Source organism: Lissotriton vulgaris, chromosome 1_1 (genome assembly GCF_964263255.1).
Source record: "Lissotriton vulgaris chromosome 1_1, aLisVul1.2, whole genome shotgun sequence".
Taxonomy (NCBI): domain Eukaryota; kingdom Metazoa; phylum Chordata; class Amphibia; order Caudata; family Salamandridae; genus Lissotriton; species Lissotriton vulgaris.
Genome location: NC_141685.1, coordinates 445,238,602 through 445,262,514, shown reverse-complemented (window position 1 = coordinate 445,262,514; position 23,913 = coordinate 445,238,602). Strand labels below are relative to the sequence as shown.

General features: G+C 45.0%; 1 protein-coding gene across 6 annotated transcripts in view; it reads right to left on the bottom strand.

The window, feature by feature from the left end:
* The window catches only part of PATJ (PATJ crumbs cell polarity complex component), a 1,366,227-nt gene that overhangs the window by 92,841 nt on the left and 1,249,473 nt on the right, over positions 1-23,913 (bottom strand). For all 6 annotated transcript variants that reach the window (XM_086953328.1, XM_086953320.1, XM_086953345.1 and 3 more), the window contains one exon: positions 12,061-12,164. In XM_086953328.1, coding sequence (XP_086809454.1) covers positions 12,061-12,164 — 104 coding nt within the window. The remainder of the gene's footprint in view (positions 1-12,060; positions 12,165-23,913) is intronic.

The following is a 23,913-nucleotide window of genomic DNA, read 5'->3' as shown; positions in this document are numbered from 1 at the left end:
CCTGTAACTTCAGTTATCCAGTATTGGTATCTTTCATAGATTCACATGCCTGAATCATTCGCCGTCGCCGAGACGGGAGTCCCACAGTAAATAAAATAGCTGTGGCAAAGGTAATAACAGTAGTAGGCCCTAAGGAAAAAAGGCGTGAGGCCCAAAACTTAGTCGCCTATCTACATCATTATGCTAAAAAGACCAAAGTCTTTGTCCCAACCAACAGCTAGCAGCACCCTCTAGAACACTCACTGCAGAGCCAGTTCTCCTCAGATTTTCGTTAGCAAACATGGATATATAATGTCGGGTACATCCATTTGTTAAAATCGTAACATGCCACGATTCCTTTATGCCCTGCAGAATCACCCGGATCTAGTCCCACAAAAGTATTTCGCCGCTATCGAGGCCACCTAGAGGGACCTTCTCTGGATTGGCGCGCCTTGTATTTCTCTCCAGAAGCTCACGTTGGGCTGGTTTGATGGGGGCATAGCACTCCCAGATATCAGGAAATATTACTGGGCGGCGCATCTGTCGGCCATCAATCAAGGTACATACTGCGTGGGGAATGCACCAGGGTACGAGATTGACAGATGGCTTCTTCCGGGAGGAAACTTCGAAGCGGCTCGCTACTCTAGACCGGGAAGGTACAGACTAACGGGGCCAACCAAACACTCTGTCCAGAAGTGGCATATACTCCACAAGAAACTGGGCTGGGCTGGCAGACTTACCCAGGCAACCCCGCTGTGGGCCTCAGAGAAGTTAGGCACTCTTAGCCCCACTAAAAGATTTTGAAACTGGGATCTTATTGGTATTTCTCGTATCAAGGATTTATGGGGCCCAGAGGGAGTACTCGCATTTGATACCCTCCAGCGCACATATGATCTAGCCCGGAAGAAACACTTCCGTTACATGCGGGTCCGACATGCACTACAAGCCAATATCCCTCCTGGGACGCAATTCCCGGAGTCCTCGCCACTGGAGGATAGATTACTAGATGGCCACCTCCCAGAGAAGGCCATATCGCTCACATACAAAAAGCTCATTAACCATACCCCGGATCCATTACTTGCCCTTAGAGCTAAGTGGGAGGCAGACGGACTCGAGATTGACGATGAAGAGTGGCGCGAGGCGCTAGCGCCTCACAAGGAAATAGCAATATCAGCTAAATTGCGATTGATTCAGTTGAAGATCCTACACAGAGTGTACATCTCGGGTACTAGGTTGGTCTTGATGGGACGCATTGACGACAGACTCTGTCGTAGGGGGTGCGGAGAGGTGGGAACCTTTCTGCACATACTGTGGGAATGCCAGGAAGTACATGTCTACTGGACATGGGTACTGAACTGTATGAGGGATGTGTGGGGGGTGGAATTGAGACCTGAAGCAAAGAGGTGCTTCTTGAATATATGGGAACCCTCGGACCTCCCAGGAAAGGCAAACTATGGGCCACACTGGGCCTGGCGATAGCAAAAAGGAACATCGCGAGGATGTGGGGGGGCAGCCACACCACCAACACTTGGGGCCTGGCAGAAGGATATGGACTGGAGCATGGCTCAGGAAAAAACGGTGTATGTGGCTAGGGGGTGCCCGAGGAAGTGGGTAGCTGTGTGGTCTAAATGGAATGAATACAGGGGAAACATATGTGAGCCCCCCATGATTACGTCTGTTGACGAGATAAGTGATTGATGATTATGATGTAGTAAGAAATGGACTTAGACCTATGATGGATATTGACTCGACGCATGTTTAATTCCTGTGTCTTCCTGAATATATGTAACCCACAATGCTGCTATGCCCTATGTGTGACCCTTTTTTTTGTTGTAGTTGTTCTCTGAAAATAAAAAGAATAAAAAATAAAATCGTAACATAGATATATATCCTCAAGGGTGGTGGTCACACATAATCAGCAACACAGGGAGATCCGGCGGATCTTCAGTCGCAACTGGAACCTGGTGACGGGGGATCCTGTCATCGGATGTTCAGTAGGTAAAAGACCAGTGTGTGATCTTTATGGTGACTTTGTACTAGTCTATCTTTGAGGTTTTTAGATCTTCTATAAGTTATCTGGGGGTGCTTACCCATTATTTTGCTTGTTGTAGGATCTAGTTGTAACAGTTTCCAATTTTTTCTTATTATACTCACAATTTGTTTGGATTCCCTTGTATAGTCGAGGATCAATCTTACTTTTAAAGTCACCATAAAGATCACACCAAAAAACAGAACGGAATACAGTGGATGAAAACAAAAGGGTTCATAAAATGTCAGCACTGTAAGGTGTGCCAAATAGCAGCGAATAAAAAGGAAGTAACAATGCCGAACAATAAGACATGGAAAACAAAGGAATTGATAACCTGCCTAAGTACCCATGTAGTATACGTGATAGAATGTCCGTGTGCATTGAAATACATCGGAAGCACCAAGAATGAATTTAAAAAAAGAATCCAGGAACATGTAAGAGCAACAGTGAATAAAGACAGAAATAATGCTGTGGCTAAGCACATGGAGACCTCACACAATGGAGACTGGACACTGTTAAAGTTTTATGCCTTAGAAACAATCCTCCCACATGGTAGGGGCGGGAGACAGAGAAAAAACTCTAAGATGTAGAGAATCACGTCAAATATCAAACTTCAGGACAATGACCCCGATGGGTCTTAATCAAAGTGAGGAACTTTATGTACATCTTTGATGTGAATTTTTGGTATCAGTTTGTTCTTTTGAGGCATCAGATCAGACAGAGTATACAGTAACGCCAAGGAATACAATATAAATAACGGGAAATGAAAAAGAGAATTTACAGATTATGCATGTATAACAATTAAGAGGACTGGGGTCATTCAGATTAAGAAAAAGGAGTACAGATGGGCACAAATATGCACTACGTCTCAGCCATAGAATGGTCTACCACCGTTTAGCCCACTAGAGGGCACACATTGTGATAGATAAAATATATAAGCCCACTGGAGGGCATAAATGTATTCTGAATAACAATGTATTCAGTTGTATTGATAGGATGTGCTATCATACGATTTAATAACTTGAGACATATGACCATAATGATAAATTGGTTTTGAACAATAACCAGATGAATGACCTTAACCACAATGTTAAAAGAATCAATGTAAATGCATTTTCAATGATGATACTTAAACAGTAGTTTAAATTTGGTAAAAAAACTACATTTCCCAGGTCACTTCCGCTTTCTGAAACAGGAAGTGACATGGTAAGAAGTAAACATTTTGGCGGTTCCCTTATAAAAATAGGAGGGGCTCAAAAATATCTGAGTATTAACCGCGAGCAAGCTGTGTGTGTACAGCGAAACGCGTCGGTTTTATGTGCTGAATTACTGGAAACAATGAGAAAATAAATCGTGGGAAAACGTAAGGAACCTTGTGAGTGCGTATTTAATTCTTCCGGTTGGAAGAGATGTACGGAATAAATTAAGGCTGGGCTCGGCCGAGAAATATCGCACCGGAGAGAGAAGCGCCAGGGGTCTTGCTAAACTTGGAGCCAGATTGGAATATATATATATATATATATACCTAAAGATACATTATATCTGTATATCAATATATGGATACCTCTGTATAAATACAAAATTAAAGAACACAAGTTACCTGAATCTGTTCTTAAAGAAATAGGTGTCGTAAGACAGCCTGACCAACTGACGCATCCTCTTGACTCGTTGATTGCAGGCAGTAATGTCTCGTAAACGTGTGGACATTCTTCCATGTCCAAGCATGGCAATTATTTTCCAGCGTCACTCCTGCAAACAATGCTGTAGACACTGCCACAGATCTTGTGGAGTGAGCCTTGACCTTTCTCAGTAGTGGTCTGTTCGATTTGATATGACAGAAATGGATTGCGGAAGCTATCCACCTGGAAATTGTGGCTTTTGTGACTGCTGCACCCAGCGTGGTTTGACCGTAAGCCACAAATAATTGATCAGATTTCCTGAAGGTTTTTGTCCTTTGCAGGTAGAACTTTAAACATTGTTTGATGTCCAAAGAATGTAGTGTTCTTTCCGCCGGTGTAGTAGGATTTGGAAAGAAAGCTCTCAACTTCACTGGTTCCATTAAATGGAACTGTGATGGTACTTTCGGTATGAATGTTGGATTAGTTCGAAGAGCAACATAATCCTAAGAGAAATGCAGGAAAGGTTCTTTAATAGTGAATGCCTGAATTTCACCTACTCTTCTGGCAGACGTTAAGGCTAGAAGTAGGGCGACCTTCCACGTGAGATACTTGATGTCTGCTTTATGAATGGGTTCGAATGGATGTTTCATCAGTTGTGAGAGAACCGTATTGAGTTCCCATTCCGGTGGAGGAGGCCTAACCAGAGGATAAGCTTGGAAAAGACCTCTCATGAACTGTTTGATTAGAGAGGACGAACATAGTGAGGGAATGTTGGCAACTTTCCTGTACCTGGATAGAGCCGCTAGATGGACTTTTATTGATGAAAAAGAGAGACCAGAGCGAGCTAGATGCAGTAGATAAGGAAGAATTTTCTTTGCAGGAGTTTCTATCGGGTGTACACTGTTAAAGTCACACTAAAAGCAAAACCTCTTCCATTTAAGTCTTCAATGTGCTTTGTGCTAGTGATTTTTGTAAGATGTCACGGCAGTCCTAAGGAATATGAAGGTCTTGAAATTCTAAGAAATCAGGAGCCATGCGTGTAATCTTAGAGATTGAGGGTCTGGGTGAAGTATCTGTCCCTCGATCCGCGACAGCAGTGTTGGAGTTGGAAGACGACGGATTGGACAGTCCTGGGATAGCAACATAAGTTCTTGGAACCAGTACTGGCGTGGCCACCGGGGAGCAATCAGGATGAGATGGCAGCCCTCCAATTTCATCTTGCGCAACACTCTTGGTATCAACGGAATCGGGGGAAAAGCGTAAGCACAAATCCCTGACCATCGCATGGTCAGGGCATTCCCTCGTGACCCCTGTTGAGGGTATCTGCTGGCGTAATACCGGCATTTCTTGTTTTGCTTTGTTGCAAACAAATCCAAAGACGGTTTGCCCCAAGCCTGGAAAACTCTGTTCACTTGAACGTGGTCCAATTCCCACTCGTGGCAGTCTGATAAAGGACCTGCTGAGTTTGTCTGCTATGGTATTGTGAAGGCCTCTGACATGCGCTCTCTAGCACCCGGCGGTCGGAGATCGTTTTTTGACATTGATCCAGGTAAAAAGAAATGTTTGCGCCCACAGGGGGGGAAGGAAATGTGATTGGCGCCCGGCTGAACTCACTCGTTTCTATGAGAGTCTCGCCCTTGATTTTTGGTGTGTTTTCGGCCTCCTTAGCGAGAGAAATTAGCCGTATTGGATTGGCGGTACGATGATTGATAAGATTGCCGATATTGAGGCTGATATTGCCTGCTCTGTTGATGGTAACCTCCTCTAGAGGAATAGCCATGCCCTCTAGCACCTCTGAATGTTCCCCGTTTGTACTGTAGGGAACCTAAAGATCTTGCAGAATCAGTATCTGTTTTGATTGCTTGGAGGGCTTCATCAATATGTTTGCCGAACAAAAATTCGCCGCCGTAGGCCATATCTAATATTTTGGTTTGGACTTCTGGTCTAAAGGTGGTAGCCTTCAACCAACCTTGGCGCCTGAGAACTGCAGCCCCAGCCAATTGCCTGAAATTTGTGTTGACTATATCCAGAGCGCAGTCGATGGTTTCTGAAGCTGCGCGCTCTCCTTCCAACAAGATCTTTCTAGCCTCCTGTCGCTTGTCCTCCGGAATAAGGTCAATCAGACCAACCATGTCCGACCACATTTGGCGATCATAACGCCCTATGATCACTAATGAATTTGCTGCCCTGATGGAGGCGGCAGCCATGGTTGAGAACTTTTTACCAATTAGGTCAAGACGACGTCCCTCTTTGTTCGGTGGTGTTGTGATTGGTGTGGCCGGATTTTTAGACCTTTATTGGGTGGCCTGTGAAATGACAATCAGGCCTGGGGTGACCAATGAGCCAGGACAGGCTGTCAATCGGAGCACAATATTTTTTATCAATCCTTGGAAGCACTGCAGGCACGGATGCAGGATTCTTCATAATTTTGATGCCCTCAGTCCATATGTATTCTATTATAGGAATTGCCCTGGTAACTTTCCTTGCCTCCACTTTGAAATCGTGGAGGAAACAATCAGTTTGTTCTACAGTCACTGGAAGCTGAAATCTAGTAGCAGCTCGCTGCATGAGGTTATGGAATCCACTTAGATCTTCTGGAGGTGGTTGTGGAGTTGGTGGAGACAGCATGGGGATAATATATGAATCCCACGGATCCAAGTGAGGATTATCTGGCAGCTCACCTTCTTCAACTTCTCCATCTGAAGAAGTGTCCAGAGTTCGAGCAGGCTGTACAGGCTGGGGCTGTTGAGGAGGTTCTGTAACTGGAGACATTGGTGCCGGAACCTCCGGCTGAGGTATAAGATCTGGAACTACCACAGGCTGGGGTGGTGGAATGACTTGCAGTGGTGGAAAGCGCTGCCTATAGCCTGCCAGTCCTGAATGAGGGTAGGAGGCAGATGGCTGGACTCTGAAATCCGAGAATGCCTCTAGTATCCTGTGTGGTGAGGAACAACAATGTCCTCCTGGTAGTAGTGTTCCGTGTAGTCCTGATCTTCTTGACAGTTAATGTTCAGTTCTGAAGGATGACTAGCTATACCAAAAGGTCCTTCATCGTCGTCATCGTCATCATCCTCCTCTTGGGCATATGTGTCGAGGAGATAAGATGGAGTAAGTGGTGAGATATACGAACACTCTTGTCTCTGGAAAGATTTAAGCTGGAAACGTTTAGAAGAAATAGGCGTTGAAAAAGTTTGAACCGCCATTAGGCTCCACTGCTGTAGATAGTATGGTCGATGACGGGGCAAAGAAGATATATTCACCGTGGACTCTTCATTTTAGTCGTCGCCGACGGGATCATCATCGACAAAGCAGACGTCGACGGAAGCATCGTCGATGGACTCAACGTCGACGGGACTATCGTCGACGGAACTATCGTCGACGGACTCGACGTCGACGGGGCAATCATCGACTGACATAACTTCTTCGACGGGGCACTCGTAGACGTCACAGTAGATGTCTTCGTCAACAACGGAAGCTTCGTCGACGAATGTTTAGACGGCTTCGTCGATAAGGCTTTCATCAACAGATCATCGACGACGGCTTTCTTAGACACTATGGAAATCCTTGTCGACAGGATAGGAGAAGTAATAGACGTAGTAGAAATTGTCGGTTTTGATTAATTGCTTTTTAGAGTCCTTGAGAGCTGAAGCTTTTGTAGACTGAATAGGCCCAGAGGATTGAGAAGGACCAGAAGCGGAGTGTGAGGATTTGAGATGTTTTCTCCCCTCACTACAAGAACTGTCCTGAGATCTTGCTCTCTTGCTGAAGGTTGAAGCTCTATCATCATCTTCTGTTGAAGAAGATTTGAGCCACAACAGGACGCAAGCCTTCCTATCCGTTAGAGCTTTTGAAGGGAAGGTTCGACAGATCTTACAATCTTTAGCCTCATGCTTGGGGTAGAGGCAATAGATACAGTCCTTATGTTGATCATCAACATGGACTCTCTTTTTGTCGCATGTTCTGCAAGGTTTGAACAAGGCCTTCTTGTCAGACATCATGAAGGAAAAAACTGAGTAGAAACTCAGGGAGACTACCTTCCACACGACGCGCGGAGAAAATCTGAGGACAAATGGCTCTGCAGAGAGTGTTCTAGAGGGTGCTGCTAGCTGATTGGTTGAGACAAAGACTTTAGTCTTTTTAGCATAATGATGTAGATAGGCGACTAAGTTTTGGGCCTCAGGCCTTTTTCCTTAGGGCCTACTACTGGTATTTACCTTTGGCACTACTATTTTATTTACCGTGGGACTCCCGCCTCGGCGACGGGGAATGATTCAGGCATGTGAATCTTTGATAGATACCCCAATACTGGATAAGCCTCCCTATTGGTGCATTAGTCATTAGTGAATCATGGGGTATGGTGTAGATAAGTAATCCTACAACCATCCGACTGAAGATCACTGTCCCCAAAGGGGTAGGAGGCATCTTATTAAGGATACTAAGAGGGAACTGTCTCCTGACCCGTTCAAGGAGGACCCTATTCAAAAGTATGCCCACTGCAGGTTGCGATCCATTTTTTATTTATTTGACATCTGAGGACTCAAACCCATGATCTTTAATGTGTTAGTATCACCAGCTAGTTCAGTTAGCCAGTGTGTGCATCTTTAAGATAAGAACTGATGAGATTGTACAATGATATACGGCTGCAACTACATTGAATCCTAGCATAAAGATTATAGGTTTTTTTTATGCCCATAGTCACTCTTGAAGAACAAAAAGGTTGACAATTTCTTAGTTGTGTTCCTTACAGACCAATGTTTATACTAGAGCTATCAAATGTAGAAGCTTATTAAACCCTACTAGATACACTCACACCATCATATCTCTTATGTCCCATCCGGGTTGGAAGGAATACCAGTAATCTGACACCATATAAGTGCTGCTGAAGACGGCACCATCTCCGGTAGAGGCATAAGCTTCTTGGGTGAAGGATCACCATGCTGAGCTGATTGCAGTGGCATAAAAGGTGAAACATACCTTGTAGACTTTGAACAAGGGTTACAAAGGACGTCTTGTGAAGAGTAGGGTAGAAGGATGTCAGTCCGGAAGAGAGTAGTGAAGGGCACGGTTTGGGTAACTACAAAAGCCAAGTACGTTCACACCTTAAGGAGGCCGGTGAATTTAATGGCGTCTCATAATGTGTTATTGAGTGAAGCCAGGCTTCAAAATGTATTGCGTAAACAGGCCAGGAAATAAATTGGGAGGTGGGGTAGCCATTATACAAGAGACTCCTACGAGATCTCTGCGATGGAGTTTTTGAACCTGGGCGTGATTGAAGGACTAAACTTCGGGATAAAAACTGGACGATGTCTGGCCTCGCAGGATTACTTATTTACAGACCCCCCATTTTGCCCTCCCAGCCTTATTCTAGACCTTTGCAATTTCGTTGCACAGGAGTAACTACATTACACTAACTACTTGGCCCTAGGGGATTTTAATCTACACATCTCAGACCCGAAGTGCACTTAGGCATCTCAGCTGATGATGTCACTTGAGGGAGCTAATTTCACGCAGCATGTAAGGTCCCCTACCCACTGTACTGGCAACATCCTTGACTTGGTGCTCTCAAACTTTCCCTCCCTTGTCATTGAGCCCCCACAGCAACTGATCTGGACAGACCATTTTCTGCTCCCATTTTTATACAGCAGAGCAACACCTCAACGGAATGGATATACATTAAAAACACCTAAAAGGAACTGGAAGAAACGGACCCTAATAAGGATGCCATCGCCTTGGCCGGGTGGATCTTTGCCGCCTTGGATAATCTTGCTCCAGCCAGACTAGGCAGATCCCCTAGACTCACCCTATTGGCTCCTTGGTTCACGGAGGAACTTAGAATGATAAATAGTAAATGTAAATATAAAGAACGCCTCTGAAAGAAAGCATACTGTCCACAGGCAAAAAGGACTTATAAGGAAGCTCTAAAAGAACTTCACGAAGCCATGAGAAGTGTGGCTCAATGGTTAGAGCGGCAGACCCTGGTGCAAAGGTCTAGCCCGGGACCAGGGTTCAATTCCCCGCCTCGCCGGGTCTTGGGCTCAAAAATTCCACTGACCTGATATTTCACGCCTCAGTGCCTATTCCAATCATGAAGTCTCACTCTGCAACTCTCGGCAATAGCTTGCTTAATCTCCACAACGGCCCCCACAACGCTAAGGATGCCTGACCTCCACCTTGGAGGTGCCCAGGAGTGGACGCCTCACAGGGAAAGCCAGGATGGGTTCCACAGCGGTATTCGTACAAGCGCCTTGAGACCCTTGCGGGTGAGTAGTGCGCTATTCAAGTATCAATTTACATTTACATTTATGAGAGTTGCCAGAAGGGACTACTTTGTGCAGTGAATAAATATAGAAGAAAACTCTGGCAAATACATTTTTGAGATAGTTAAATCCTTTACTAATCCAGTAGCGCTAGAAAGCAAAAAACCATTGTCACAATCTTTGTGTGCAAAACTGTCGGATTTCTTTGAGGAAAAAATTCATAAAGTATATGATTCCTTCTCGATGTGACACCATTGAATTGGAAGCGGAGGACAGCCATGTTGTGGAGGGTTTCTCGTCTGAATTTCACCCTATTTCACTTCAGGAATCCTTGGTTTAAATTCTGAAATGTAAATCAGGATCTCCTGAAGACCCTTGCCCCCCGTCCGAAGCTGTGGGAAGCACTCACCCACATTCTTAATCCTACCCTGAACCTTATATATATAACACACTCACATCCAGCGTCTTTCCAGAGTCATGGAAACATGCTATGCTTTTACCCCTCCTGAAGAAACCTAATGTTGATCCGGGTGATTTAAAAAACTATCGTCCGATCTCTTTTTTCCCTGCACTGGCAAAGATGCTGCAAAGATTGATCAAATATCAACTCACCAAGTTTATTGCCAGTTGTGACATCTTGCATGAAACAGTCCGTTTTTCGAGCGGGCTTCAGCACTGAGACAGCTTTGTTGGAGGTGGCCAAATCTATAAGAATGGAGGTGGACGGTGGTGCCTCAGACATGTTAGTGCTGTTGGACCTGTCCGCTGCCTTTTCATACGGTGGACCACCAAACACTGCTGGACAGGGTTAAGTGAAAAGGAGTAGAAGGGACGGTGCTTGACTGGATAAAATCCTATCTCAGCGACCACATGCAAAGTGTCACCCGTCACCCTTTTAAATCGGAAGCCAAGCCCTTTGGTGTAGGTTACCTCAGGGTTCACAACGCAGTCCTCTGCTTTTTAACATCTATCAGGCTCCACTATTTTCACTCATTTCGAAATGGGGAATAATAACAATCTCCTATGCAGATGACACCCAGCTGGTGTTTTCCTTCAAGGACCAATCGGCAAACTCCTTTGCGAGGTACAGGGGTTGCCTGCGGGACATTATCAGCCTTGGGCTTTGCCATCGACATATCTTAAGAGGACATTAGAGGGGGAAACATTCCATGAGAATGGCAGGAGTTATAGTTTTAAACATAAAAGTTCCAGAGGAGAGTAGCTTTCTCCTTGTAAACTGTCTCCAGTGGACTCGTGCTGAGCCTATAGAAAGAACATCTTGGGAGCATATTTTCCACTCGGTTCCGTAAATGTGACCCTCGTAGATGTCGAAGAAATGTCATTGTCCGCTTTTTGAAATCCAAGAAAGCATTCTTTTTAATTTATTTAAATATGGATCATCAAAAAAGACGTGTCCTCACACTATAGCTATATGGTCAAAAGAGACTTTTAGTTGGCTTTAAGGCATAGTAAAAAAAACTAAAATAAAATGTTTCCTATACCCAATGACAGGTGGTTGAGCAGATCTTAGAGGACTCCCTGCACACGACGTTGGGTAGAAAATCTGAGGGACTCAGCCTCTCTTGGGAGTGCTCTAGGTGTGCTGTCGCCTGATTGGTTGAAGTTTAAGTTTGGTCATTTCTTAAGTAAGGACATAGATAGGCTACTAAACTAGTTTTTTCTTTACCTTTATAGCCTATGATAGTAATATATACTGCTTTAATATGGTACTGTACGGCTCCCACTTCGACGACGAGGAATGATTCAAGCATATGAATCTATGAAAGATCCAAAATGGATAATATATGAACTACACACTACCAAGCCGAGGCAAAGAAAGTCCAAACAAAATACCGAAACAACTAGAAAAGTGCACTATGATACACAAGGGTTTCGTGGCGCTGAGCAGATGTATGCCTAGACCTGCCTTTTGATAGGCTGGTTTAGGTAGGCTGGCTTTAACAAAGCTTTAGCCTCTAGAAAGGACACTAAAAGAGTACTTTTCACAGGAGAAGTGCGCAGCAGCCATTCAACACTAACGTAATAGAGGACAGGTTTATATTCAGGTCACTTATGACCATGTACGACTGACAGGTTGCAGATTTCGAGTTATGCAATTTACTACAAGAATGAAACAGGCTGAAGCTAGAAAGGAAATTGCACCACAAATACTCACTCTGGGTCTTCGGAATGGAGCTCAACCGCAGAATTAGGATTCAAGCCAGTAGATATATTTTCCAACTGATTAGCAATAGCACTAATATTTGTGTCCGCAACAACCTGAAATCAATTTGACATGCTTATTTTATCAAATATATTTATTACAACAATCAGTGTCAAAATGCATCAAAACAAGTAAGAGATAAGAAACCAAACAAGGTATTAAAAAATAAAATAATTTATTTTAAGTTGTGTTTACCATATATTATTTTAAATTCCTTAGTTAATGCAATAATTATAAGTACATGTAAAGATATGTAGTATAAGGAAATGGGTAACCTTTATACTCTACCAACAACCCAGATTATCTAGGCATCTTCAGCTGAGCTCGTCCACTCTGGTGTTGAGAGAGCCTGCCAGATGTTAAACCACCAGGGAAATGCCCCGATATTCCAGCCATGTCCAGAAATGCACAACATCGGGCCCCTACCCACCCATTTTGTTGCAGTAACACGTGGTGGTGGTGTTGTATGTGAACACATACACCAGCCTCCCCTTGGTTGAAGGAAGAAAGGCATTTAATGCCAAGCGAATCGCCCTGAGCTCCAACAGGTTTATGTGGAGCTTGGACTCTACAAGAGACCAGAATCCTCTGATCTCTACCTCTCCCAGATGGCCAGACCAGCCCAGGAGTGATGCATCTGTAGCTACAGTCAGGTCTGGTTGGGGAAGGGCGAGGAGTCTGCTACTGACCCAATTGTGCTTCGTTAATCAACCACTGCAGATCTTTCACAGTTCCCTTCAAGATCTGGTCCATGTCGCAGAGATTCCCCCGATACTGTGCCCATTGTGACTTCAAGTCCCGCTGCAGAGCATGCATATGTTGATGGGCATAAGTAACCTGCAAAATGAAGGAGGCGATGATGGCCAACAGCCTCAAAGTCAGTCACACTGAAATCCAGGATAGAAGCTGAAACATCAGAACCATAACCTGAATATTCTGGATTTGCTGCTTGGACAGATAGGCCCAAAACTGCACTGTGTCCAAAATGGCTCCGATGAAAGGGGGCATCTGGGACTAAGTCAGGTGTGATTTCGGCATGTTGACAGTGAACCCCAGAGAATGCAGGACATTTGTCGAAGTCTGAAGGTGGGAGATGACTGCCTGGTGCTAGCCAGCTTTCAATTGTCGAGGCATGGATAGACTGGAACACCAACCTCTGAAAATGAGCTGCACCCGAGGGGCGCTGGTAAGCCCTAAAGGGATCACGGCAAACTGAAAGTGCTCTTGGCAGCTAAACTCTGTGGGCAGGCATGATGGGAATGTGTAAATATGCATCCAACAAGTCCAACGCCACTATCCAGTCTCAATGGTTCATGAGAGACAGAACTTGGGCGAGTGTGAGCATTTTTAACTTTTCCTTTTTCAAGAAGAGCTTGAGAAGGCGCATGTGTAGGATAGGACAAAATCCTCTGTCCTCCTTTTTTACCAAAAACTAACTGAAATAACAACCACAACCTACTTCAGATGCAGGCACCTTCTCTATGGCTCCCTTTGCCAATCGAGCCTTCACTTATTGACGGAACAAGGAGAGATTGTCTTCTATTTGCCTATCGTACATTAGTGGCATGGGTGGTGGGATAGTCACAAAGGGGAAGGGGTAGCCCGTATGGACAATCTGATAGACCCAGGGGACTGGATGTCACTGACTGCCTGCAGGTGATGGCGTATCCTGCCTCCCACTGTGTGCTAAAGATGGTTGGAGGGCGAACTAAAGAGACTTAGTGTCAGCAGCGGCCAGGGAGACGGTGGACTGTGGGGTGGTGGACTGACCTGACCACTGGCTGCCTGTCTCACGTGGTTTGTGTGACTCGCGTCCTGGGCCACAAAAAGGTTGAGAAGTTTGTTTCCTGTGATGCCTGAGAGGGTATGGACGCCGTTGGAAGCCCCTTCTGGAGCCACGAAAGGAGCAGAAGGCAGACTGATGGTTACGAGGGGCGGCAGACAAGCCTAAAGACCTGGCCATAGCTCTGATGTCCTTAAATCACACCTGCGCTTAATCTGACTTTTCTCTCAAAAGGAGAGAATCATCAAAGGGCATGTTCCATGAAGACAACCTGGACATCCCCTAAAAAGGCAGCTGTTCTAAGTCAGGCCTGGCGCCTCAAGGCCATTGACAATTAAATCGCTCTGTCCAGTCAGTCAGTTGTGTCGAGCCCACAACTAGTGGTAAACGTAGCTGCATTTCACCCATCAGCAGTAGCCAGGGTGAGTATGACACGGGTCTCCTCCAAGACCGCAGCACTTGCACGATCGAGTCCCATACCATAACATATGGAAATAACGGCCTAGTAATCATGCAGTGCTCACCAACCGCAATGCTAGGCTGTCAAAGTTATCCAGCCACTTGGATTCCCTATCCGGGGGAGTGGTAGGGAACGCGCCTGGATTAAATCTGGACATGGATGCTTGGACAACCAAGCTTTCCGGGGTGAGTGCTTGGTAAGGAAAATGGTATCCCCAAGAGAAGGGCAATGGCAGCAGGCAATGGTCCTATGCACAAGAGCCCCTGGGCAGGGATTGGCCTAGGTCCCAAGAAGAACATCTCTTAGGGATTCATTGAAGGGGAGTAGAAGTTAAGATGGTGAGACTCCCACCTAAAGCACCGCTGTGAAGACGGTCGTCTTGACCGCCACTGTGGGCAAATGAAGGTCCAAGACCTCAGCGACCCTATGCACCACCACTGCAAAAGAGGCTCCCTCTGAGAGATCAGGTCAATGTCAAGTTAAGTGTCTAACCCACTGGCCTCCACCAGTTCCACGTACCAGTTAGGCTGTTCCACTTCTGGTAGCTCTTAACCAGAAAGGTCTATAGGCCGCTCTCATTTTTCTCCATGCCTATCAAACAAATAAGGCACTGGCTCTGCTCCGAAAAGCAGGGACCCGGAGTCGGCACTGAACGATGCCCATCAGGCTCCGTGTCAAAGTCGCATTAATGACGGGGGTGGCACCACTTAAGGGAATCAGCTGCGCCAGGGGCCTCTGCAATAGATCGGGAGCTGAGGAAGACTCAGTCTGAATCCAGCAGGGGATACGTGAGGTCTCGCCGGCGTTGATCCAGCAGAGGCCCTTCCTGTGCCCATGGGGCCCAAAGGTAATCCCAGAGGGGCCAGGCCGCCTAAATATGAGGTACATGGCCTCATAGAACTCCTTCAGCTGGGAAGGGCTAGCTCTGGGAAAATCGGGAAGCGCAGAGCAGACCCGGGTTCAGGTCTGCCGACTCACGGCCTAGAGTGCCGACATTCCCGCATCTCGTCAGAAGACTTTGATGGATGTGTCAAAGTCAAAGACCTCTTTGACTTCTGGTGTCTGTGGCACTTACCCGATGACTTGGAGTGCGACGGAGACTATCAGAAGGGCTCTTCAAACAGTCATGGAAACTTCCATGTGAAAGGGACCTCGAATGTCGCAGAGTCTACCAACATCAAGCGTTGAGGAGCTTGGGGAGTGCTCCCGCAGTGCCTTGGGATGCATGGTATTACAGTCCTCGCAGGTCTTGGGAGTTGTGGCCCGGCTCCAAGCACCACAAATACATATTTGTCTGTGACAAGCCTTACATGGGTAGAAAACCAGCAAGTTCCTTGGGTGACATAACCTCACCCCAGGAGAAAACCTCCAAAAAGTTCAATGAAATGTCAAAAAAAGCAGTCAAAAAGTGACTGAGAGGTAGCTCAGACTGGATCAGCACTATCTGGTGCAGAAAGAAAAGAACTGACAGCAGCATGCCAAGGTGGTGTCTGTCTATGTACCAAGTACAACACTTCCAAGACCAGATGACGCAGAGTTGAATGACACCACCTACCCGCACGCAGGACTACTGCTTGAATACCTTCTGGATCCAGTCTGACATCTAGGGCTATTCTAAGGTAAGGAATCTGCACCTAAAATCTCTATCAGATAATCAAAGCATTACAAGAGTCCTGCAAAATCATTCTATGCTCAATCTCCAATTCCCACAGTTCTACTGAAAGCTGGCAGATATAGGGTGGGTGGCTGCCGCCTTTCATTATGAAGTAAATGCAAGCTTTGTTTTTGTGTAGAGGCATTAACAGCAGCCTGGTTCTGATAACATATAAAAGCTTGCAGTGTTTAGGAGGATTGCCTGCAAATTGAACATTTTTTGTGGAGGGACACATTTGATCTCTGCAATGTAACCCTACACAAGTGCCCCTTGCATAAGCTTCTAAGTTCTACTCTGAACAGTCAGTTGTGATCAAGAGTTGTAGATGGCCCAGGCCTAAAATGTATCCCACAAAAGAGTTGGATCAAGTACCCACCACCAAAATGTTAGAACAAAATATAGAAGTACTGGGGCAACGGGAAAATAGTTTACCTCTGTTGCTGTCCATTCTGAAAGTTGGGACAGGCTGTATTGCTATAAAAATTAGGCACCTCTCAATCTCTTGTGAAAGTTATTGAGGAGGAAACTGGGGAAACTCTAGAAGAAAGTGTATCTTGAACACAAAAGGAATCAAACATTACTGATAATTTGAGTCCAATTATGGTAGTGCAGAGAAAGCGTGCCACACAAATAAGTGTAGTGAGTCTCCTCTGATGAATCAGAGATGGGATTATGCATCCCTATAAGGTCATTTGTACAGCTGGTTCTGCTGAGCCTGGGTGAATGGTCTTGTTCATTCCTCACAAGCATCTCCTCTTTGACTGCTGGGGGGAACCTCAGGAGGGGTGGTTTGGAGAAAAAGTGAGACATTGCCCTTGAAAAGGATGGTAGAAGATAGGTGAGAGTCGCAGCAGTACTGCTTAATTGTCACTCAGCGATCTTTGCGTGAACAAACCCATGTTGAGCCACTGCAGAGTCTTGTCTTTTGGGGACCAAACAAGTTCATATAAACAAAGAGATTCTATCAAAAAAAGTGCAAGTGTTATTTTTAAGGATTTTGTTATATATTGAAAGGGAGGTTGGCTCTTCATCGGACCAGTGGGATGAAGGCACTATGTGCTTTTAAAATACCCCTCACACACTAAGAATCCCTTAGTGTCATGCTTCATCATGGGGGTCTTCCCGTCCCTCTACGGGGCGGGGCGTGCTACGACCTACGAGCTACGCGGGAGCACTTTAATTTTGTGGTGAAAGACTATGTGTTTGTGCAGTGACAGTGGAGGTAGTGAGGTGTAGGGACCTAGTAATGTGATTAAAAAAGTTAAAAATTCCCTGGCTAGTGGAAAAAATAATTTTATTTGCTTCCCTGGCTGGGAATGTTAAAAAGGGGTTGTGAGGTAGGGCTGTTAGCAACTACCGGGTCGACATGTTTCACAGACAGTCCCCTACTGTCTGATCATCAGGACCATATTTGGTAATAGCTATCTTCCTAATTTTTGCCACGATATGCATAAGTTTAAAAATTCAATGACAAGGTCTAGTCTAACCATGTGCTATGAATGTAACATTTCATTCTGTTATTTTTCCTTTCTCTTGCAGAGACCATTGCGTCTTTTTTCATTCTCTTTTTCAAGCTTCACAACGGGCCAACTCATGCTCTGAAGCACAAACTGGCAGCCGATTTTTGCTATCAGTTTGTAGGACTCTAGGCTAAACTACTTAGAACTGAGTACCTCCCAGTAGGGACCACCATTGGTCCTGATGATCAGACAGTAGGGGACTGTCAGGGAATTTTTAACTTTTTTAATCACATTACTAGGTCCCTACACCTCACTACCTCCACTGTCACTGCACAAACACATAGTCTTTCACCACAAAATTAAAGTGCTCCCGCGTAGCTCGTAGGTCGTAGCACGCCCCGCCCCGTAGAGGGACGGGAAGACCCCCATGATGAAGCATGACACTAAGGGATTCTTAGTGTGTGAGGGGTATTTTAAAAGCACATAGTGCCTTCATCCCACTGGTCCGATGAAGAGCCAACCTCCCTTTCAATATATAACAAAATCCTTAAAAATAACACTTGCACTTTTTTTGATAGAATCTCTTTGTTCATATGAATCTACCAGGAGGGTGATTCTATCGCTTCCTCTACACTTCCTTTTTTGATTTAAAGACCAAACAAGTTCTTCACATCACAAGTGAAGTTGTTGCCATTTTCCTAGGATCTGGCTGGAAGTACAAAATCTTAAGACAGATAACACCACTAGAGACTGATGTGGAGTATTCCAAGAGACAAAGAATTGACGGTCTTTGAAGCCCTATAAATATTGTCCATATGCGTTGAGAATGCCAGCTCAGAGAATGCCTTCCACCAGATCTGAGGAACCCTGTTTGTTGAACATACATACAGGGTATGATGGGGAGGTGCCCTTTATGACACACCTGTGCATGCAAGGCTCTGATTTACCAGCTTTCAGATGCATTTCTGGCCCACCCCAGTTGGAAGGACACGATTGATAAAGCAATCACCAGGATTTAAGGATACCCTGTATCTTCTGTGCTGTAACCCTGCTTAATCACAAAGCAAGGTGAAAAGGGTGATGTTAGTGCCAAACTATCATCCCTTATCCTGCAACCTGGCAATAGCAAATCTCCTCAAGGTCATCTACTAATCCCACCAACCACTCTGCACTCCCATACCCCCACTGATCAACACACCTAATTCTACAAATAACTTCCACCACAAAGACAATGGAGTAAATGCATGGACTGGTCCACTAACCTTGAGCTCCCAGAGCAGAGTGCTGTCAGTGTTGTTATCTTCTGTTTCCTTGTCTTCCTTCCTTTGGCCCTTCCTTTCTCCCAGTCCATCACTCCTCCCCCCCTCCCCCGTCCGCCCCCTTGGCTCCCCCCCGGCCCCACCCCTCCACACTGTTCATTTAGGACCCTTAGAGGCCTATCTCCAAGAGTGAAGTAAGGACCGCGCAGACCAGCATCTACAAATAAGAGTTCATAGTAAAGTTCTTTTATGGGTGGGAAAGGGGGGGGGGGTCAAGTTGAGAGTATTGCTCCGAATCGTTCTTAAAAAACAATACCAATCACAGTGTTTTATATTTTCAGGTATGGGTTCTGCATCATTTAATGTTCGTAGTGAGATATATGTGATGAGTTGAAATGTTATGCTTGCAATAACATGTGCAATGAGACTACTAACTGCACAATCTTTACTACTCCTGGATCATATGTGATATAATGACAATTAGGGAAAACGATAACATTTTGTGTTAAAAAAAACATGCTCTATGTCTGCCAACCCCTACATATTGGCATTCCATCTTTCTGTGCCATGACAAACCAAGCCGTATGCCAGAACTGTCCTAGTCTCTATAGCACGTGTCAATGGGACAAGTGAACGGATACACACCAGTCCTATATGTACAACAGCTGGTGACAGCGATTAACAAAGATAAAGCTTCACAATATGAGAATTCCAGGCTGCCAAAGGTCCTGGGTCTTTAACTCCAGGGTTTTTGTATACTGCCCCCAGGTGATGAGAAAAAGATGCTTTAGGTATAAACTCTGTCCTTTATTCTAAACACAAAATGCCGAATATAAAAAAACATTGCCAGAAAGTAGCCTGTGATGAACAAACTGGTGCACATCGCGCCTTATCTCCTTACAACACCGGCAGGAAGCTGATTAAATTCAGGGACGTGTAGACAGTGAGATGGGGGACTGCTCTGCTGAGACGCTAATCTCCCATTTCCAAACAGCGTGTGCAAACTCGTTAACATCTTTCCATGGACAAACAGATAATGAACCTTTCCACACCAGTGACCATAATCACATGACCTTTCACAACAGTGAGGCTGTACTGCTTGATAATATAAACAATTATTTTATAGCGTGCCTGTAGCGGGTGTCAAAACTGCGCAAACATTCCACTCAGTCTTGATTCTGGGCCGAGAAGCACACCGTCACTTGTCAAATACAAACGAATACTACTTAATTTCAAATATGTGTGTTTGTATTCTACACAAAACTGGGGTAGCCACCATTCCCAGTGGAAAATACTGGGCATTTGATCACTTTTTTAAGCTTCTGCATGATACTTCATACATGATACTTGAATAGAACTATAAACCTGTTTTAATTTTTAACATAGCCTTTCTGGCTTTGTTCACTTTAATTATCAGTCAGGGGTCATTTAGACAGCTCTAAACACGTTTTAAAGTGCTTTCTTTTACAATTATTGTTTTAAGTATACACTGATAAGTGGAAAAATACCAGCTTTAGGTGAGTGTTGTAGACGTGGAAATACAAACTCTTCTGAACAAAAATGCTATATGTCACAGGAGCTTCCTCCCAGGAGGGTTTGCAGTACATCTTCATGGTGGAAAAGAAAGGAGAAAGATCTCCTCTTGTTTTAAACTTCTGTGACTTCAATCATTAGATCGGTTACAGGCATTTCAAGAGGGAAGGCATCCATCCGCTACAGGACCTTCTCCAGTGCAGAAACTGGATGGCCAGATTCAACCTGAAATGTTCCTCACAGGAGATTTCTCCAGGTCCAATGATAAGGAAGTTTTTAAGAGTTCAAAGTACTGCCCTTTAGCATGTCCTCAGCCCCATGGTGTTTCACAAAACTCATGAGGCAGGTAGTGGAAGCTTTAAGGGCTAGGGGAGTTCACCGGATTGTCTACTTGGATGATCTTACCATTATGGTTCTAGAGAAGAGAACCGAGATACTGCACCTATGCTGGGCAATTCAATTACTGCAGAAATTGGGGTTTGTTGTAAACTCGGATTAATCAGTTTTAATCCCGAAGCAAGCCATTGAAATCCTAGGTTTTCAGGTGAGTTCTATTAAGGACACAGAGACAAGGATTATCCAAAACAGTTTACTAGGCAATATGAGACTGTATGGCATATTGGCTCATGAAACAGTATTATTTTAGAATATAATTTTATACATGACCTTGATGTTAATGGTGAAACATATGCTTACGTATCAAAGAGATCCCTTGCTTCAAAGAAAGGGGTGCGGGGGGACAGGGAGATTTATTATAAGGTCCAGAGCCCGTGCTCCTATAGTTAATCCAAGACTCAACAAATGGGCTAATGTTCCTAAGAAAAGGAGGCAGGGTCTCTCAAATGGTAGAGAATGTCCGGACCAGGATCAAGGATGAGGACAGTCAGCAGGACTGTTTCATGTTGCCCTCACACATCTCCTAGAGGATGTCATGCTTCATCATAGGGCAGTGCTCCTTGTCGAGTCAGCGCTGCAATACCCTACGGGTCCCCCGAAGGGTCACTTCAGCAGAGATCTTTTTAAGAGGCTGCTATAGGATGAGTGAAAGTGAGGTGATCCGTGATGTGGAGTAGTGCGGTGTGATTAGGGGTTAAAACTGATAAGGTGGATCCTGCACTATTCATTAATGAGGGGATCACCCTTTTAGGGTTAAAAAAAAACAACCCTGGTAGTCAGTATATTCAGACCAGATAGAGGAAGTATCTATAAGTCATGGGAGGGGAAACCTATCTCAGGTCACTCTCTCAAAGGTGTACCAACATGTTTTGTGCATGGTGTGGGCGTAAGGATCCGTGGCGCTTCGTCAGGACAAGAAACATATATTGAACAAACTACCCCACACTGAGTTGGTGCCCCTGGGGGCTACCTACTGTGGGCATTGTTCAGGGTCCGACCTGCAGGAAAGAGAAAACATAAGGAGAAAAGAAAAAAGTTATTAAAACCCTGGTTGAGAAGGCGGTGGAGTGTCGCTCCACTACTTTAACTGCAAGCTCAATTAAAAAAATCAAATGATAATAGCGCTCTGTTATTATCCTTATATTTTTTGTATTGAGCTTGCCGTTGAAACGGCGGGGCAGGGCTGGGCAGCCCGCGTCACAGGGTGGTGGCTGCACCTTCATGCGCATGGAGGTTTTGCAGCCCCGAAACGTCATACCCACTTTGAATGTTCTCCACCCAGGCTGCATTACAGCCTAGATGGAGAACATGCCCAGGGTCCCATTCCCTGTCTGAGCACCGAACCATGGTGCTCAGGTCAATCGTAACACTGCACTTCAGTGTTGTAATTTGGCTGGGAGACTGGATGCTTGCTTCCTGGTTCCTGTACGGAGGAAAGGCTATTGCTGGCACCCGGCGCGACCAGCAGGTAAGTTTCTTTCTTTTTTCAGCTCAGAATGCCAATGAAGTGGTAGCAGCCATAGCTCTGGTGGATCGAGACCTCAGACCTTCTGGAAGCTGCATCTTAGCCAATGCATAGCAGCTCTTAGCATAGAAGACTATTGAAAGTGGCCTAAAGCTCACGCAATTGGCGTAGAGATGTTATCGCAACAAGGAAGACCATTTTGAACTGTTCATTGGTTCAAAACGGTACACACAAGGAAAATGGGAACCATATTGTGGCATTGTGGCATCATCAAGGGCTTTGGCTGAAAAAGTTGTTGCAAACCTTTAAGAAAACACATCACAATGGGTGATTTAAACAAGAATGGTGGGTCCGGCAAATGTAGAAACGCCAAGTAGGTCATCAAGTAACCTCTACCAGTGCCCAGTGCAAGAACCTGCTCAGTAAAAGATAAGACAAACAACAGCACATCCAACAGTTTGAAGTGCAATGGCTCCAGGTGGCAGTTTCCACACAAAGCTGCAAACTAATCGCAGCACCCGGTATATACATATTTCCTGGAAGTGAACTTGCCTGCATTAATGACATTAACGACCAAGGGAGGGAGATCAAAGGAGAACAACTGCCCTGCATGGAGGTTTAGGTTGCACGGACTCAGATACAATACTGTGCCCTGCTGCTGCAACAGACGACCCTCCCGAAGTAGCAGTTTGTAAGAAGTTGAGTTGTGGGTTTTAAACCTACTCAAGCAACAGCCACAATCCCTTTCAGGGTGACCCACTAAAGTCACTAAGTTAACCTGGGAACTTGGCACAAAGCAGCCAGGCTTAACTTGGAGGCAATGTGTAAGATATGTATGCAGCACACAAACAGTAATAAAGTGAAAATAAAACACATGAAAAATCCCACAACAATTTAGAAAGATAGAGTAGATTTTATTAAATTGACACCAAAATGACAACAATCGAGAATTAAGAATTCTTAAAGTTTAAGGTAAAAACTAGTGCCTAAAAGATCAAAACACCAACTACAGACATCTAGTCGCGTAAGACAATGTGAAAATCAAAAAATATGGCCAACCGCGATGGAGCCTGAGTCAGATACAAGAAATTGATTGGGCCCGGTCGGTGCTTACATCGGACTGGGAAGATTTTTTTTTTTAAGTCTGAGAAGGTAGGAGTTCAGCAGGATAAAGCTGCAGGCGGTGTCCGAGGGAGAGGTGTCGTCGTCGGGGAGCTACTGGACGAAGTTGCGCTGAAGATTTCTGCATTGGGACTTAGTCTCTTTTTTGGAAGTCAAAAATCTCCAACAGCACGAGGTTGTAACCGATGAGGGCTGCACAAGGCTGGATACCCCTTTCGTGAAGAACCACTGAACAAGATTCGGTGCTGCAGAGAAGAATGTAGCAGAAGCTGCTGTGAAGAGAGCCCGTCCAGCGAGGCAACTTGGGCACATAGACAAGCAGGTCCAAGTCTCCTCTCGGTTCACAGAGCAGTTTTGAGCCAAAAATGTTCCACATTAATAGGGACTTATAAGTAAATTAATTTATGCCAATCAAGTGTAATCCAATTTGACTATGTTTTAAGGAGTGAGCACAAGCACTTTATCACTGGTTAGCAGTGGTAAAGTGCACAGAGTCCTATGGCCAACAAAAACAAATTTAGCAAAATAGGAGGGTGAAGGCAAAAAGTTTGGGGTAAGACCACTCTAAGGCCGACAGGTGTAACAGCCTGATCAGAAGAAAGGTGCTAAAGCCCAGAAGTCCCAGGTACCACACTCTCCTAGTCCAATAAAGAGCCACTAAGATGACTTGGGG